General features: G+C 35.8%; 1 protein-coding gene across 1 annotated transcript; it reads right to left on the bottom strand.

Moving 5' to 3' along the window:
- Positions 1 to 4,676: 4,676 nt before the first annotated feature.
- LOC128867449 (uncharacterized) lies at positions 4,677 to 18,977 on the bottom strand. Its single transcript, XM_054108652.1, has 2 exons — positions 17,005 to 18,977; positions 4,677 to 6,098 (listed from the first exon to the last, which is right to left on the bottom strand). The coding sequence occupies exons 1-2, from the start codon at positions 17,283 to 17,285 to the stop codon at positions 6,095 to 6,097; spliced, it is 285 nt and encodes a 94-aa protein (XP_053964627.1). The 5' UTR covers positions 17,286 to 18,977; the 3' UTR covers positions 4,677 to 6,094.
- Between the last annotated feature and the right edge of the window lie 309 nt (positions 18,978 to 19,286).

Below are 19,286 nucleotides of genomic sequence, written 5' to 3'. Positions count from 1 at the left end.
TTTCAAACCGACATCATAAAAAGCATACCAAATATTTATCGAAAAACCAGTTTACTCCACCTCAGATTGTACAACGTGTGGCACGCACACAACGATGGCGTCATGTCTGATTTGTTGAAACTTTTATGAGACTCGCAAATGAATGCGCATAAATGACATTTATTATGACACGAATATCAAAAGCGACCGAAATTCGGGTGTTTGCATTTTATTTACTCGCCTTTTTTTTCTTTGCCTATTTTCAGACACTCAAGGCGATAGGTGTGCCTTTCGTTAAAAGTGGAAATTGTGAAGGAAAATATCATGAAGCAAAACCAAAACCGTGAAATATAATCAATTGCATAGGCAGGAGAAGAAGGGTGGAAGTTAGAAGGAAAAGCAGATTGCACAGAAAAGCTGTTAAGCCAATGAAGTGTAAAGCCGGTGACAAGGGCAGCTGCACTTTTGGCAGTAAACACGTACTTTATGACAGCGGCAAATGTCATAGAGATATAAAGTTTTTGCAAGCGAAGTACTCTTACAGGTAGGTGGGGTGAGCGAAAATTTCCTATTTTTACGCTTACGGTAGTTACACATGCAATGAAGACACTTGAATTGAGCGAAAGAATTTTGAAAGATTAACGCCATCAGGAATTCGATTTATTAACAAACATAAATTTGTCGTTGGGTACTAGGGACGTTAATCCCGAAAAGCTGGTATTTCGAAACTCGAAATTTCGAAGCTTTTTAGGATCCATAAATTCTAATAAAGCCTGCGAAATGGAGATAGAAAGAGCCCCATTTAAGACAAAAAGTATTATTGAAAACAAAAAAATTGCGCTTACAATCCTTTTGTGGTAGACATCAGCTGAGTTTTGCAGTGTTCAATATTCAACTCTTCAAATGACTGGAATATTAATATTCGTTCTTTATCAAGTAATGTTAAAATATTGCACGGCCATTCATTTCGAGTATGCATACAAATAATAAAACTAATTCCGACTTTATGATTTTAAGTTCAAAGCACATTAAATAAAGTTGCCACACAAAGTGGAATCATAAGATTCCACCTGCCTTTTTAAGATGTTATTAATATCCGAAAGACCCATCTAAGGAACTAACTATCTGAGGAACTATTTCAATCAATACGGCAGTGCTTAAAATAAACGACGGATTTTTATTTGTTACCCCTTTTAGAATGGATATCGAGCAGACAATATTTTTGTCTATCTACATATATTTAGTTGGGTTCATTGCCAAGCTCAATAAATTAAGTATAGAGAAAATGTTCTTGTGATCACCATCGCAATCTTCGTACAATTTGTACCAACATAGAGACAGCGCCCACATATACAACTTAGTACGAATATACAGCTTTGGCCAAAAGCATTAGGCACCCCACTAAAATACAAGTAATTTCAAATGTGCCTAGCAAAGTTACCTGTGCTTTTTGCAAATGTATCACTAGTATTTTTCACATTTGATTACAACAAATTGTATTGGGAGAAAAGCCATGGCAAACTTGGTGTCTAAAATAAAATAATAAGTGGAAGAAAGGCTGAACTGATTGCAATAATGAAAGCCGTGACACTGGTACAGTGTGATGCGATACCTGGAGATGATATCTACATTTTCACTGATAGCCAGGCGGCGATAAAAACACAAACAGTCGACAACCTCCAAGGTAGCCATGAAATGCCGCGCATCTCTTAACGAGTCATTTGTTAAGTCATTTCACCTAATGATAACATGGGTTCCTGGTCATTGTGACATTGAGGGGAACTGCAAAGCCGATGAACCAGCGAAAATCGGTACCAAATTGACTGATGAGTACATCGACAATGATATAGGTATACCCTTGCAAACATGTAAACTATATACGTATCCGCGAAGAAATTGTAAGAGTAGCGAATGAAAGGTGACGCAATGAAGCCATTTGCAAAATCGCCAGACAACTGTGGCCGACTCTCAATGCTAAATGCACGAAACTTCTACTACGAAGAGATAAGTACAGTCTTAACACACTGATTTCAGTGATTACAGGGCACTGCTTAATCGGTAGGCACGCTCAGAGAATGGGTGTGCAAGCACATGACTTCTGCAGAAGCTGTCTAGACGAGGAAGAGACGATCCCGCACCTTCTGGGTTAGTGTCCTGCTCTATCCGTAGACGTAGACTCGCCATTTTGGGTGGATAATCCTTTAATGAATTGGAAGACCTCGGTTCTGTCGAAATTAAGGATTTTACAAAATTATTGAAAAGTACACATTGGTTTTAGAAGGGATAAGGGCTAGTTCCCCACGCGGCATCACACTGTGCCATGAGCCTAAGTGTGTCGCACAGTGGACAACCGCTTCAATCTAACCTAACCTAAGTGAATGAAAACGCTCACTAGTGTACGGGAAGACCGAAAATGTATCCTCTTCTGCCTTGTCGAAAGAAATTGGAAAATCCGTAAGTGCTCGAACAGCTAGTAGAATGTTTCTGGAATCGGATTTAAAAGGGGCTGAAGGGAGGACTGAAGTGGTGGATGTTTTAAAATGATGTAAACTAAGCCTCTGTCAAAGCTCAATTCTTCATATTATAGAATATTCGACCAATCTTCCAATTCCCCAAAAGAAACCGTGGCTTTTAGATTTGGAATTGGAAGATTGGTCGAATGTTCTGTTGTATGAAGAACTGAGCTTTGACAGAGGCTTAGTTGACATCATTTTAAAATATCCACCACTTCAGCTTCTTACCCTAGTCCAATTTCGTGGATATAACTAAAATCTTACAAAACGATTTTTTTCCTTTTTGTCACCAAACAGCGACTATGATGCGTTAGTATAGAGACAACAACATTGTTTTGCTACATTCGCCAGCACAGTTTCCAGATCTAAACCCCATACAGCACAACATAAAAGTACAACTATTTTAAAACATACGATAAAGGAACACATCACATCATCGCAAACAGCTCTGAAAAATGCTTTAATTCGCAAGTGGAGGGCCATAAATACAGCCGAATGTGCAAAGCTTGTACGCAACTTTCCTCGGAGGATTAGTGCTGTTATCACAGTAAAGAATAAACCTCTTAATATTAATGTTTTTACCACTAATTCCTTCCATTTGTACTGATTTATTAAAAAAATATCCTTACTTTAAATGTTTAAACGAATATTTTTGGCCAAAGCATTTAACTTGCTCAGCTACCAGTCAACTTATGCAGATCTGTTTTTCCACATAAAAGTGCAATCGGCAATCCATATGCCAGCTTCAGTACATTAAGTAGCACACTCAGTCAGCTTTTAATGAGTCTGCTTACTTTTTACTTTCATTTTCACGCATTTATCTGAAGATGATTCTACCAAATTTGTATGTTTCTAAGTTCATTTCTTATTTGCTTTCAATAAAATATTGGCAATAAAATCAGTCTGAGCACGAAGTAGCGAATGTTTTTCGATATCTAAGAGCAAAAAAGTTAAGCAACGCCTGCGAAAAGTCTAAAAGTAGCCAATTATTGTGCATTTGTGTGGTTTCGTTTATTTGCCATTCTTTATTAATCATGGGTCTCACGAAACATTTTGCGTTAGCAACTTTGGCCATTATTTGGAGGTAATAAAATATACAATACTTAAATATTTTTCAATATTTTTGCTATAAATGTGGCTCAAATACGCGTCGCATATCAACAATACACCCAGCAGAGGCTAGGATCTCTCATAGCACGCCTTAAGAGGCTTGGTCTTGTAGATACTGTTTGCAATGGGGCTTTGATGTGTATTCATGCGGAGGACAAATTGAAGTTTTGTGATTTTGAAAATAAGTACTCCACAAAATATTATTTTGTGTTTATTTGTTACACATTCATATGCATTAAGGTGGTTCTAACAAACATTTTTGAAATATTTTTTTTTTCTTTTTTGTTATGAGCCATACTTTTATTTCATTTTAAAACATAAACAAAACTAAGTAAAAACGTTGAGAATTTTTGTAGCTGTTTTTACATTAATATTTGAAAGCCCCTACCAGCAAAAGGAAAATTTGAAAAATATATTAATATATTTTCAAAATTTTTAAAAATTGAAAACAAACTATTATTACAAGAAAATATAAGTACTTTTATTCTTATTAATTAAAAGCTAATTGAACTCTTTAAATGATCTCTATAGAACAGAGCCTTCAGAAGTGCGTCAATGTTTGCGGGAAGAGAAAGAACTTACCAATACGAGTACTTCAAAATATGTTGAGTGGCATTATTTACCATGTTTATATATGTCACTACTGTAGGTGTTTTGCAATGATAACTGCATCGAAACAATGGGAGAAGGCATATTATTAATTTTGTTGAATGAAATACCCATAATGAGACTGCACGATAATGGCGTTGGACAATTACGTTGATGGTTTGTGCGCCAAGGTAAGCGAATATCTCGGCTGCCTTTATCGCTTCTTCACTGCGAAGAACCTACAACTTTCCTCCACGACGTTCTCCACGACGTTTTGAACTGTTAACAACCCCAAAATCTTGGGAGTTACCTTCAACAGTTTGCTCTCATTCTCAGCGCATACAACCGATATTGCTACTAAAGTCCAAAATCGCAAAAAAATCCTCAAATCGAACAAAGAAATGTAGCTATCGACATTTAAGGCAATAGGCCGGCGACAAGATTTCTTTTGATGTCCCCACTTCAACATCTATACAACAAGGCCCATATGCTTCCTGTAAAGGAGCATAATAAACTGCTCAGCAAGCACTTCCGAGATCCAAGACAAAACAGACAGACAGCTACTGGACCGGACAGTGTACAGACAGACAATTAACGACATTCATCGGGAGACTCTTACCAACTTCTTAAGCTTCCGATCCCCGAATGCCGTCATCGGAGTCCGACCACCACCTACAGCAGATGAAGAGCTCCAGCTTCCCCGTGAGATCCGCGTAGCCTTTGCACAATTATATCCTGGAGGTTATAACCTTTTCACATGCGCCATCAAACCCACTCATCTAACACCCCTCTCCCTCTGGATCCAACCTATCGAAACAGCAAGTTTCCTGGGCCTAACGTTAGATGAGTTAGACGAAGACGACTGGTGATTTAGACTACACTGGCAGGGCAAAGTTAACAGCTACAACAACAGCAGAAGCCGATCGATCGTGGTGTGTAAGTGTTCCCATACTTTCCTACACAAATTAATTATAAATTGACACTCCCAATAAACATCAACAACATGCGCATACGCCCACAAACAATTTTCCTCACGTGAAAAGTAAAAAACAATCTGAAAAACTGGTCGGAAAAACATATACTTAAACTACGATCGTTTTCAAATAAATATTGAAAAATTTATTTAGAAAAATTCTAAATTAAATGTGAATTAAAACACTGGTTTTGTACTGACTTGTACATTTAACAATTTTCGCAAACATTAACTTGTGACAGCGGCCCCTAAAATAAAATCTAAAAAATTCAAACCAAGCGTTCGTGCGTTAGGTAATGGAAGCGAATGCCGAGTTGGCGTGGCTACTTTTCGAAAGTTGAAAAATAAGGAACATCCTAATGTATGTAACATACATATACATACATATATATTTATTTATATATATTTTTTTTGGTAAATTTGTTTTAGACCCCATACTTATTCGAAACGACAACCATATGGAATCAAAGAGCTAGTCAAAAGTTTGGATTAAAATTCATGAGATAACTTTTGGGTTCTATAACAACACTTTCCTTTCAAAAATTCTTCAATTATTCACACACACACGCATATTTCCAAAAATTAAGCAATCAAGCGCTCTCATGTCACGTGTATGACGATAAAATAAAAAGGTAGAAAATGCTTACAACACATAGAGATATACTCACCCTTGACAACTCGACACAAACAAACGTGTTAAAAGATTGTTCTCTGCCCCACAAAATCTTGTTACTCATACGTCATGTCGAACGTTACAGCAAAACACAGCACTACAGAGGAAACCAAAGAGCACAGCTCGTGCATCGTTGTCAATCAAAGTGTGCAATGCACTAAAGTACACATACATATATATACAAATCTGTGTGTATATATATACTTCCCATAAGCGTCTGTTTCACCACACTCGATTATATTGGTACTCGAGCATCACTTACCTGCAAAGAAAAAAAGGCAGAGAAAAACGAAAGAGTGAGTTAAATTTTTATTGCAAAGCAAAACTGATAAATAGAAGACTAAAAATATATTGATCAAATAATTTATATATTTCTCGTTGTATTGTAGTTGCTATCCCACTCCTGATAAAATCTGTTACAAGTATTTATTCAAGAAATAAAAGCACGAGCACTCAGAGCCTAACAAGCCCCTGTGGGAATTTATGTTATACTTTCATGCAACTATGAACATACAGTTGTGGATATGAAGATTGGCATATCAAAATAACTACAGTAAGAACAAAAATATTTCAACATTTTTTATTTATTTTTGATTTACTAACTTGCTTAAGAAAGATGATTTTAAATAAATAGTCTGAGTATTTTTAGTTTGTTGTTGTTGTTGCAGACATAGCAGCAAATTTGTTATCTCTATGTCTCTCATTAATTTGCTGTACGAAAGGTTTACCGAATGAGCGAAGTCTTGTTCTGGCTACACCTGGACATTCCCAAAATAGTTCGCACCCCCTCCTCCTGACAGCTTCTGCAGATGGGATTGAAATCTTTTGAATCTGGTTACATGATCCTCTACCTTTCAGTGACCTGAAAGAGTTACAGTAATACGTGAAATGTTAGAGCGATAGCCGTAATAGGTACTACGTCCTCTGAATGTTGTACGACGGTCATCTTTTTCTTGATGGAGTAGATGTAGTTAATTGCTTCCATCTTCTTTCGGCTAAAGTATAGTACATAGTGTGGCGCAATGGATGCTTTTTATTGTAATGAATGGGGAAGCAACTAAAATCGCCTCTCTTTTGTCTAGTGTTGAACCTTTTCTTGCTATCTCATCTACTTTCTCATTACCCTCTATATTTCTGTGTCCGGAACCCATATCAGAGTAATTTGAAGCCAATAACCAAGCAGTTCTAGTTCCTCTCTACATTTTAAAACTAGTTTGGATGAAATGGAATTGAAGTCTAAGGCCTTGATAGCTGCTTGACTGTCTGAAAAAATAGCTACTCTTGCGCCAATTTCTGTCTAGTGTTTCAGTGATTTGCAAGCTTCTCTGATTGCTAATAATTCTGCCTGAACACGCTGGCATAGCATTTAGTTGGGTATTAGCAAGTGGTAATTTCTTATATTTTGCGTTTATGCCTCTATAAAAGCTGCACCACTACGCAAAATAAATAATAAGTATTATTAACTAAAAAAAGTTTCATCAATATTTGGTCGAGGTCCTCAGTGGACGCCATCCGCGAGGTAAGCATGTTCTGAGACTCGGCATTACTTCGAGTCCTTTTCGCGTGAGCTGTATGGATGATGAGGTGGATTCATATGGGCCTACTTCATATAATTACAAAAAATAATGCACGCCATTTAGTAGATCTAATATATTATATGTATACTTACTAGGGCCTATAAAACTTAACTGCATGCTTATTATTTATGGCAAGACAATTTTTATGTTCGAAACTGTATATTCCAAGCTTATCATGCGCATACACTCGTATGTGTGTATGTGACTCAATTCATTCCGTCACACATTCGCTTTGAGCACCTTGCCACATTGTTTATCAATTTCCCAGTATCCTCTTATTCACATCCATCAGCAGCACAGTAGGCAGTGCGCGGGTATAAGGATTTGAGTAGTTTCAAGTGTTTAATATTTATATGGTTGTTGCTTACGTTAGATTACTATGGTGCTTTAGTGCTCTCCCTAAAGTATGCAGAACTTGTTACGGCTTTTACCTGTTTTTGCTTTCACCATTTGCCACTTTGTTGCAAGTATTTATGTTGCCGTGGTAGCTGTTCGTGCCAGAGTTTTGTCCGGCACCCTTAGGCAACAAAATATTTTTCCAATCAATTTACGGCTTTGTTTGTGCCCCTTCAGCCGAGTAACGTGATAATTGGTTATTTTTGCTAAATTCTTTTATGTGCCATTCATCGAATATGTAAAAAGTATTCGTGAATAAATGTAAACAAAAACTACTCAGTCGTTATTCTATTTTTGGAAATATTTTTACATTGAGTTTTTAGGCGCATGAAAATAGGAAGCAACTAATGAAAAAATGTGTTCCAAATAATAGTAGAGCGTTGATTTTTACCAATTTTTTTTTTTTTTTTTTCTCTTTCAATGTTCAGAATTTTCCTCCATGTAAAGCACCATTTTGGAAGTATTTTAGGTATATAGAAGAAAATTCTCAACACCTCAGAGAAGAAAAATTGTCAAAATTTTACGAGCATTGTGAGCCACTTGAAACTTGAGATTTGTTGTATTAATAATTAATTAGCTATAAACTTGCGTGCCGAGAATTTTTCTGGAAATTCTGAATAAAAAGCTAAAAATCCTGACGTACATATTTATTTTAAAATTTGTGAAATTTTTCTGAATTCTGCACAAGCCATAGAGCTTGGATTTATATGGTTTTTGTTGTGAAATGCTCTATTCTTTTATCCAAAACAAAATATAACAAAATATTAAAATGCAAAAACACTGTTACAATATGGTAATTTGACACGCTTCTATTAATTTGGCTCTGATGAATGTCATAGTACATTCAGTGTATTTACTGCTAGCATTTTTCAGGGAACGTGGGAGTGAGGGAGATATCAACATTTTTTCCGATAGTTATGCTGCGATCAAGGCTCTGCCGACACCGTAGTGAAGATCCAAATTGGTTAATTTCTGTAAGGAGGAGGTCAAATCTTTTGGGTGTTTAGGTAACATTTTTCTGATCTGGTTTTCATGCCATAGGAATATAGAGGGAAATGATATTGCTGATAAGCTTGGCATGAAAGAGTCATCTGGGTTAGTCACAGAGATCTCTTACCCGAGAAACGACATTCCCCTGAGTGTTCTTAAAGGGGAATTTCTCAGAAAATCGCAGACTAGATAGAGCTCTCTTTCTTCATTTGCTATTTCAAAAATTTTTCAGTCCCAGTTGAATGGGCGTAGGACTTAGAAAGTCCTAGAAACATCACACCATTCAATTTTTAAGCCCGTACCTCTGTTTATCGGTCGTTGGACTATCGCACTGACGCAAAAAAGCTCCGCTACCATTTAATCTTCATTGCAGAAGCTGTGGCGACCTTTCAGAGAAGGAGACTGTTGAGCACTTTATCTATAAACGTCCGGGTTCGCCCGCTAAACGATTACAACACCTGGGGCAGTGCTCCAACCGAAATCTCATCAATCTTCTCCATTACATCAACAGATCTGGATGTAGATATCTACCTGTTAGAGGTCTCAAATGGTATCAAAACTGCGCTTTAGTGCTACTTAAGAAGTGCAGACTGGTACCTCCATCATTTCAACTACCTACTTATCTAGAGGGTGCATATGGTTGATGATAACATGCATATATGTGACTATAACTTCTCGAACCATTGTTATTCTTTTTGCTCTTTTTCAAATAGGACATGAAGGTCTACAGCTTAAGGGGACAGATACCAGTAAAATTTCGAAAAAACAAATTTGTTTTCATTAAATATTAATATAATATAATCCTTTAAGAATATTTAAACAAAATTTTAGAACGTAAATTTAAGTATTTCGTATAAAGGGGGATTTTTAAGAGATATAGGAAAGTTTTCCAAAAAACACACTTAAAATTCAGAAAAATGCATTAAATTTTTATTGAAATCAATAGTACAGTCCATATAATTTAATGCTTGAAGATTATTTCATGCAAATATTGACCGCGACGCGCTTCATGGTCCATCCGTTTAGTCCAATTTTGGCATACTCTTTCCAATGTTTCGGCCGGTATCTCAATTATAAATGATTTAATGTTGTCTTCCGATGCGTTCATTGATGCAGGCTTGTCTGAATAGACATGAGCTTTAATATAGCCCCACAAAAACTAATCTAAAGGCGTTATATCGCACGATCTGGGTGGCCAATTGACAGGTCCCGAACGTGAAATAAAATGTTCACCGAACTCGCCTCTCAATAAGTCCATTGTTACGCGTGCTGTGTGGCATGTGGCACTGTCTTGCTGAAACCACATGTCATGCAAGTCAAGCTCTTGCATTTTGAGCAAAAAAAAGTTGGATATCATTTCACGGTAGCGCTCACCATTCACAGTTACGTTACGATTCGCAGCATCTTTGAAGAAGTACGGTCCCATGATACCTCCAGCCCATAAGCAGCTGGATACATTGGTAGCTCTTGCAATTCTTCTGGCTGATCTTCACTCCAAAATCGACAATTCTGTTTATTTACGTGCCCATTGATCCAAAAATGAGCTTCGTCGCTGAACACAATTTTTCAATAAAAAAGTGGATCTTCGGCCAACTTTCCAAGAGCCTATTCACCAAAAATTCTGCGTTGCGGTAGGTCGTTCGGCTTCAATTCTTGCACCAGCTGTATTTTGAAAGGTTTCACACCTAAATCCTTTCGCAAAATTTTCCACGTTGTTGAGTAACAGAGGCCTCAGAGATAATTTTGGTCATCATTAACACTGGCCGATACAGCTGCGATATTTTCTTCAGTTCGCACTCTACTTAAGCGTGTTGGTGGTTTGGTGTCCAATAATGTAGATTTGGTTCTAAATTTAGTCACAATAGCTCGAATAGCCGCTTCAGTGGGTCGATTAAACTGACCATAAAATGGAAGAAGCGCGCGATACATTTTCTTAACAGAACACGCATTTTTATAATAAGATTCTATGATTTACAAGCGTTTTTCGTTTGTAAGACGATTCATGGTTAAATTATAGACCAAGCTGAAGATGTTTGACAGTGAAACAAAACGCGAAACGTGCGTCAGCTGTTTAAACCAACTATTTAAAAAGATAATAGCTAAAAAATCACCCGTTATTATAGATCGTGAACTCTATTCTTTGCGTACTAGCACTGAGAGATGTATAGTTACGTTGTTTTCAAATTTTAGACGCGTTTTTCTCAAAACTATATTTTTAAATCAGTGTACATGATAACTCGGAAAGTTATTGACCGATCTCCCTGAAATTTTGCACACATCTTTTTTATGATATTGCTTTCTATGTGTTTCAAGTTTTCGAAAATTTTTCGAAAAAAAATTTTTTTAAACAAAAATAGTAGCAAAATTCGCCCCAAAATTCTTTTTCTTTTTGCGAAGCATTTTATTCTGCAATTCTTTTTTTCTTTTTTCCCATTTATTCTTAATTCATATGGAAAATATAACATTAATAAACAAACAAACTTTTGGTTTTTTGTATTCAGATCACTGACGCCGATGCTACAATGCCCGCCTATTGAGAAGCCCCACTGCGACCTTCCTGGAAGAATTGAGTGTACATCCGCCATTTCAAATGATTAAAATGAAAAACAAAATTTTATATTATTTTAATGTATAAATAAACTGTATGCCAATTTTGAGAAAAAAGATACTGGCTTCTTCATTTTAAATAATTTAATGAAAATCAGAAATAAAGAGATATGCAGTTATCGTAGCTATATGGACAAATCACACCGATTTAGAATTCTCTAACTTTCCTCAGGATCTTATAGTTAGTGAGTTATCTGAAAAAACGTCAAACAGGAAATTAGCGACCTTTCCCGTGAAACTTAGTAGGAAGGCCCGAAAAGCATTATCTCTGTAGCTGTTCGGCGTTTTCTAGAATCAGATTTAAGATGTTGCGTTTTTGCGTTGCGATGTACTGAAAATGGATAATGTTCATACTCCGGATCTCTTACTATTCTTCAGTGAATCCAAAATATTTGCAAAAGAGTGACCTCAAACCAATTTTTCCATCATACTATCCATATTGTAACTATCCTGTCTCTATATTTTTTCTATTAAAATCAATCCGGGTGTAATACAATGAACTTCCTGACTGAGTGATTGGACTTATCCAACCCCATACAAATCTATTTTAATTAAAACTGAAACTATTACTCTCAAAATCCTTTCTATCGCCCGATTCATCTCATACTGGACTTGCTGTTTACAAAGTTTTTCCTAAAAAAAAAAGAGAAATCCGGTGAAAGTATGTCGAAAATCGTATTTGACCCTGATTTCAGTATGAATTCGGAATAAATACTGAATAAAACGTTTTTAATTTTGGTGATTTTCTTTTACTTTTTTCCCCATTTACACAACGTTTAAGACATGGATTTGTATGGATTTTGTAGGAAAATAAATAGTATTTTCATAAAAAAAAATTATTTCAATTAAATAAGAGACACAAAAATATTCAACACGTTTTGGGTTTATATGTAAGTTATGTAAATATTTATGAAATATAAAAAATAAAATATTATATATATAAAATTATATATATTCAATATATAAAATGAAAAATATAAAATATAAAATGCAAAATATAAAATATAAAATATATAATATAAAATATAAAATATAAAATATAAAATATAAAATATAAAATATAAAATATAAAATATAAAATATAAAATATAAAATATAAAATATAAAATATAAAATATAAAATATAAAATATAAAATATAAAATATAAAATTTAAAATATAAAATATAAAATATAAAATATAAAATATAAAATATAAAATATAAAATATAAAATATAAAATATAAAATATAAAATATAAAAATAAAATATAAAATATATATTAAAATATAAAATATAAAATATAAAATATAAAATATAAAATATAAAATATAAAATATAAACTATAAAATATAAAATATAAAATATAAAATATAAAATATAAAATATAAAATATAAAATATAAAATATAAAATATAAAATATAAAATATAAAATATAAAATATAAAATATAAAATATAAAATATAAAATATAAAATATAAAATATAAAATATAAAATATAAAATATAAAATATAAAATATAAAATATAAAATATAAAATATAAAATATAAAATATAAAATATAAAATATAAAATATAAAATATAAAATATAAAATATAAAATATAAAATATAAAATATAAAATATAAAATATAAAATCTAAAATATAAAATATAAAATTAAAAATAAAAAATAAAATAATGTAGCTTCTGCTGTCTTCCATCTACCTCTACATCAAGGTCATGTTATACCTAACATGGGAATGAGTGCTTCTAATTTCGGAACTTTTCGCCTTGATAGGTCTCAAAGTTCCTCACCAATATATGGGGTTTTTGAAAGGAAAGAGCCAATATTGGTAGCCATGCTGTTCTGGTGGCGTCTGGAAAACCTTGTGTATTATTTAATCACTACTGTCAAATTATCGTGACAAGTTACACGATAGAATAAGTGGTGGAAATGAAAAACTTTACTATAGTAGATTTGAGGGTATGATTACCACTCGGAGAGGTGGGGTAAATTGGCTTCGAAAATCAATCGCTTTGACTTAATAGGATTATTTCTTGTAGGGACTTCTGCAGTTTCAGGTCTATGGCCTCAAAGTCAACATAACTCAGGCCATTTCGCAAATTCAGCCGAAACAAAACAGCAGAGTATTTGAAAACTGGACTTCTTGGATCCATATCAGAGTGCGAAACTACGGCGGGGGCTTATTGAGCAATGTCATGTCCTACTCCTTGTATATAGTGGCATATATGTAAGCGTTCTTCACATGAAATAATAATTTCGTTAGTACTTCAGATACAACTTTTTCTACTCCATTTTGGAAAATCCTGTATAATACTTATTATAAACAGAGGTATGTATGCCACCGTATGACTTTAATTTTTCTATTTATAGTCTGTTCATAAACTTCTCTTCAATATCAGATCTGTGCCAAAACAAATGATGCCTATTCAGCAGCGGGCAGTTTTTGCCCGAAAAATCGAAATGTCCAACAGAAAAGCCAAGAAAAAGCAATCGAATTAAAAACCACAGCGAAATGTAAATTAGCACGTCACTATGTGGACGCTGTGTACAGGAACGACTGTACTAATAAATGCGAGTAAGTAGACTTGAGTAGCCTGAGTTGTGTTGCTGTGCAAAATGTCAACAAAGCTACGTTGTTTTAATTAGTGGCTTAAAATATTTGCCAACAACACTTGCAGCTGACAGCTATCATTCCCAGCACCATAATTGCCAACAGTCACCAATCGTTTCCCACCTCTTGCCACTAGCACCTCGCACTCGCCTCTCGCGTGACAAGCACATTAGGCACTCAATTATTGTGGGAATTTGAAGTGAATGACGTTGGAATTTCGATCGGTCCATTAATAGTGGCTACGCGCTGCACTCAATTACATTCTAGCCGTAATAATGAATGAACGAGCAGCCGACATGCCAATCATACATTCTTTCGCACACACATACACACACACTGATACAAAAGCTTATGCACGTGAGCGCTTTATTTAAAATGTATACTTCACTCCATTAAACGTAATTGACAGAAAGTAGCGCTTATGAGTAGCATCAGCGTGGGCTTAATGTTCGAGATTGGTAGTGGACACAAGACTTAGACAATGGTGAACGAAAATATTTTGGCTGTTTTTTTCTGGTAGACAGGTACTGATGACAGTGCGCGAGTTGGGAATTAAATGATGTTGTTTTAGCAATGGAATTTAACCTAATAGCCATTGCTGAAAATTTGCAATGTCAATTTCCTCTTTAGGTCGCGTTTAATTGTAACAGAGACACAATAAAGTTTCAAAATTCAAAGAAAAGGAAAAAAATGGTCAAAATTGGTACAATAAAAATATTGATATGATACAATTTTGTCTCGAGGTGAAGTAAAATCATCCCAAATAGGAGAGATATGAAAATATTTGCACCTGCGTAATTTTCAAGTGTAAATCTCGCATTTCTGATAGCGGAAAGCAGCCGCCGAAGAGGTTTAGGTTGGGTAAAGTGGTTGTCTTACGCCATAACTAGGCCCCTGGTGATACTACCAGAACTATCCCATTCTTACTACACTTGGTCCTCTTTAAATCATCCTATGGGCTTTATAAATCTAGTTAGTCTAGCTAATTTTATATCTAGCATATCCGCATAGAGTCATGCACCCGCATAGAAAGTGTTCAACTTCTACATCCTGAGAACCACTGCAAAAGTCAGTAGCTCTTATGCTACTGGCGTGCCTTCCTATTTGCCAGTGCCCAGATAGGACTCTTCCAAATAATCTTAAATCTTTCTTATTAAGTTTAAGTAGACTATTAGTGCGACCCATATTCCGTTCTTACCAAATCTGCCTACTATGTAATGTTACAGGTATGTAACTATCTCCATCATTTTTGGCAATACTTAAGGTGTATCTATCTATATGAAGCTTCCAGATTCCCCAGGGTATAGGCATATACATTTTGCCTCGAGTGATTTGGAGCTTAGTGCCTAGTCTAACTAGCTCATCCGCCCTACAGGTAACCTCAATGTTACTGTGGCGCAGATCCCAGAGTAAAGTTGTAAGGAAAACTGAGCGAGTACTCGTAATTGTTCATAGCACTCCACCACTGCTTTCGAGGCGTGTTTCCATGATTGAAGCGATTTCAGAGCTGCCTGACTATCGGAATATAAGTAAATGCTTCTTACTATAATTGCGCATTTATTTAGCGCTAAATTGCCTTCTCTCATCGCCAAAATTTCAGCTTAGAATAACCTGCAATTATTCGGTAAGCGGAAAGGTATGTTGATGCCAATGGTATCTGAATAGGCACCTTTGATCGTTGAGTTTAGAACAGTCGGTATGTATACTGAGTCCATTTTCATAAAATACTAAATCATTTTTCCAGCCCTCTCTGGATGGATATTTGATCGTATAAGGCCTGTTAAGGTGTAATTCCACCGAGTAGTAGAAGTGGGTGGTAACAGGAATGCAAGGAAACAGCCAGAGAATACGCGAATGTCCCTTATTATTCGTTTTAAGCATTGATGATTCTCTCAAACTTAGGGCTGCTTTAAAGGCTGATTGTTTTCAAAACAGGGCAATCGGCAGTAAAGTAATATGGCATTTAACACTGATGTTGGTATTTTTCTCAGAGCCCCGCTAATACAAAGGCTAGCTGTTCTTTGAATGCTGCCTAGCTGCTTGATCGTAGCATTCTTCTCAAGAGTTTACCCAGACCAGAATTCTGTAAGTCATAATTAGCCTTACAATAGCTGTATAAAGGCAGTGGACTATCTCGGGGGATAGACCCCACTTTTAGCTTACTGTTCTTTTGCAGGAGTAGAGCACTCTAGCAGCCTTCTTTACTCTATCCTGAACGCTAAGCTTCCAAAAAAGTTTCTTATCTGAAATTAAGCGTAGGTGTCTACCACTATATCATTCAATGTCGGTAGTCGGAAGGTAGGAGTTTTATAGTTTCTTGCGAGTCATTCTTAGTAATATAGCAACATCGTTGACAACTTGAATTCTCCTCTTCCCTAGATCTAACAACAACTCGTTCATCGTCATCTACACACCGTCGAAGACCTCAACGTCAAATTCACGAACCTGTTAAGCAATAGCTGCTTGATAAAACACACTCGGGATGCACAGATCAGCGTGTCTACTATAAACTTAGGAAGAGGTCGAAACGCAGTGGTATTTTTTTTTATCCCACGATAAACAAAGCGGTTCGAAACCTTTTCCTAACTTAATTTTATCGGGTACTCGCTATTGGAAATATCGCAAAATTGTTTTCTAATATTTTTTTAAACTACATGAAGTTAATTCGAAGTACTGTGACACGCCGCCAAAACCGCATCCATTCGTCTCTATTGGAAAACTCTATATTCCTTTACTTTACTTTTTTTTCTAATAGTTTATAAATGCATAAATAAATGACTCCCCGATCACAAAGCAGTATCGAGTAAATGTTTTATTATTTTGCAGAATCCCTAAACTTCATTAAAACTCAAGCAATTTCAAATTAAATGCTTGCTGGCTTACCAAAAGCTCCGGCTTTGTTACTCTAAATATTTATATATAAGTGTGTGTATGAGTGTGTACCAAATAGTTGAAATAGGTGTACATTTGTTTGTAAGAATATTTCTATATTTATTATTTACCGTTCATCCAAACGCATACTACTGCGGCTAATATCACTCCAAGCGGACATCGAGCGCGGCCGTTGAAAGAAGGATTTCGAAGTGCGACGTACTGGTGGCAATTGTTGCGGTGGATAGCCGGGCGGTGGTGTGGGTGGTGTGTCATGGATTTCGCCATGGAAATTGACAATACGAGCGGTGCGCGGCGATGATGACGACACCACCGACGGCATGGAGGAAGCATGATGATTGTCATCGGTCATCTCAAGGGCGGTATAGCTCACTTGGAACTGATGGCTCATTGCGTGTGCCTTGAATGTATGTATGTACACAACTTAGCGCGCAGCAAACAGCACCCAGTACTCAGCAGTCAACGTTCGGCACATATAAAGCACACAGAAAGCAATCAGCAGCAAGGATGAATCTCTGTATTTTGGCTGTGGTTTTATGTCCGTCTGTATTGCTGGAGCAGGGATTAATGGTGGCAATGTGAACTTTATTGGACTTGGTCGTAGGTTGAGGGTCGTAGGTTGCAGACTGCGGTTGGTTGGTTGATTTAATGTATCAAAGAGATTTTGGTTTATTTTACACTTTCCTATTGCATTTTCCATTTATTTTTATGTTTCCGTATTTACTTATTTTCTACTGTTGACAAAAGTTCGCTAACGACTTTGCGTGGAATTATCGTTGGATTATGATGATGGCGATGCTGCTGCATATACATAGAACTTACAACAGCATATGTTTTAGGGTGGGTTGGTGGATTTAAAGCTGTGGACGGATCTGTGCGCTTGCAATAAATAGTTTTGGGGCACTTCAGGGACATGGCGGGACTTGAAGGCAATAACGCTGCTTCGTACGCGTTAATTCACTACAACTACCAAGTGCTTTGTACGTTTATTTTTACACTTTCTACTTAAATTTTCGTGCAAAATTTGCATAGGCGCTCTGGCATATGAGCAACACGCCCGCTTTCCTTTCGCTTGACTTGTAAATATTTGATATGTTTTCAGAGCTTATCACTTTTAGCGCGCTTGCCTTACATTTTAATTTATTTTAAATCACACTTTGACACTTTGGAGGTTTACTCATTTTATAGAGAAAAAATCGCTTTTAAGCATGGCGAGGCAAAAAGTTTCCGCGCCCATTTCATTACTCTGCGGATATGTTGTGGCTGGTTTATTAGCGTTTTGTAAGCTCACCGCCAGTGCTGGCCACTTTACTAAATACATTTACACTTTTTTTCAATAAATTTTTTTGTTTCTGTTTTTTTCTCTTTGCATTTTTAAGTTGCCACAACGCTACATATTTGCTGTAATTTCTTCATTTTTTCACTGTCTATGCGCCACGCGTATTGTTTGGCAAATAATAACACAAGTCTATATGTACATAGACACATGTGTACAGTTATTTGCTGATACTTATCTATTTACTGCTATTTTTCAACATGCGCACTTTTTATTGCTTTCGCTGCATAAAAATAGTTAAATTTCATTATAAAGCATTTTTTACCAAACGGCCACTCAATTGCACTGCTGGCTGGCTGACGGCGACAGCGCGTTTTTTATGATATTTTTTGCTTTTATTTTTATTTTCTATTTTATTTTTACACATTTCTCCTACAAAATTGCATACTTAATGCGCTTCAACCCTCACATGAAACTTTGTTCACCCTATATTCATAGCACATATCCTCCAACTCTTCCTTTTTATAGATTTTTCCTCTATTTTTTCCCCACCAGCTTATATGTACACCCGTCATACTGACCAGCAGCGTTCATTTGCCACAATTGTTTACCGACAAGTGTCCGTTATTGTTCCACTTGCAAGTTATTGCTGCTCACTTGCAGCAATTGCACCTATTTGCCCGGCGCTGCGCTGCCACCGATTCTTACCCCTCGCATGGATGCAGATATTACAAGAGCAGCACAACTGTCACTCTTTTTTTATTAGAAAGTCACTTTGTTATATTTTGTAATACAAGGTGGCGCAAAATTCCTGCGGGACCCTGTCGGATGATTTATGGTATTTGCAAATGGTGACATACGTCAATCATATTTGTCACTTGTGAACTACACGGTTGCAGTATGCAAACAGACTAGCAATGGAGTGCGCAAAAGTTCAAACAAAGTTTGTCATCACTCAAAATAATTTTGCTTTTATTTAGTAAAAGTTATTCAAAAAAAGTGCGTCACCTTGTACATTTACATGTGAACTTTCATGAATATGCATGTATGCATGGGGAAAATATAACGGCTTATTCATACAGTGGCGAGAAAAATTGAGTGCATACCGATTTTTCT

Source organism: Anastrepha ludens, chromosome 6, assembly GCF_028408465.1.
Source record: "Anastrepha ludens isolate Willacy chromosome 6, idAnaLude1.1, whole genome shotgun sequence".
Classification (NCBI taxonomy): Eukaryota; Metazoa; Arthropoda; class Insecta; order Diptera; family Tephritidae; genus Anastrepha; species Anastrepha ludens.
The sequence above is the reverse complement of the archived record's forward strand: the minus strand, read 5'-3'. Positions and strand labels throughout refer to the sequence as shown.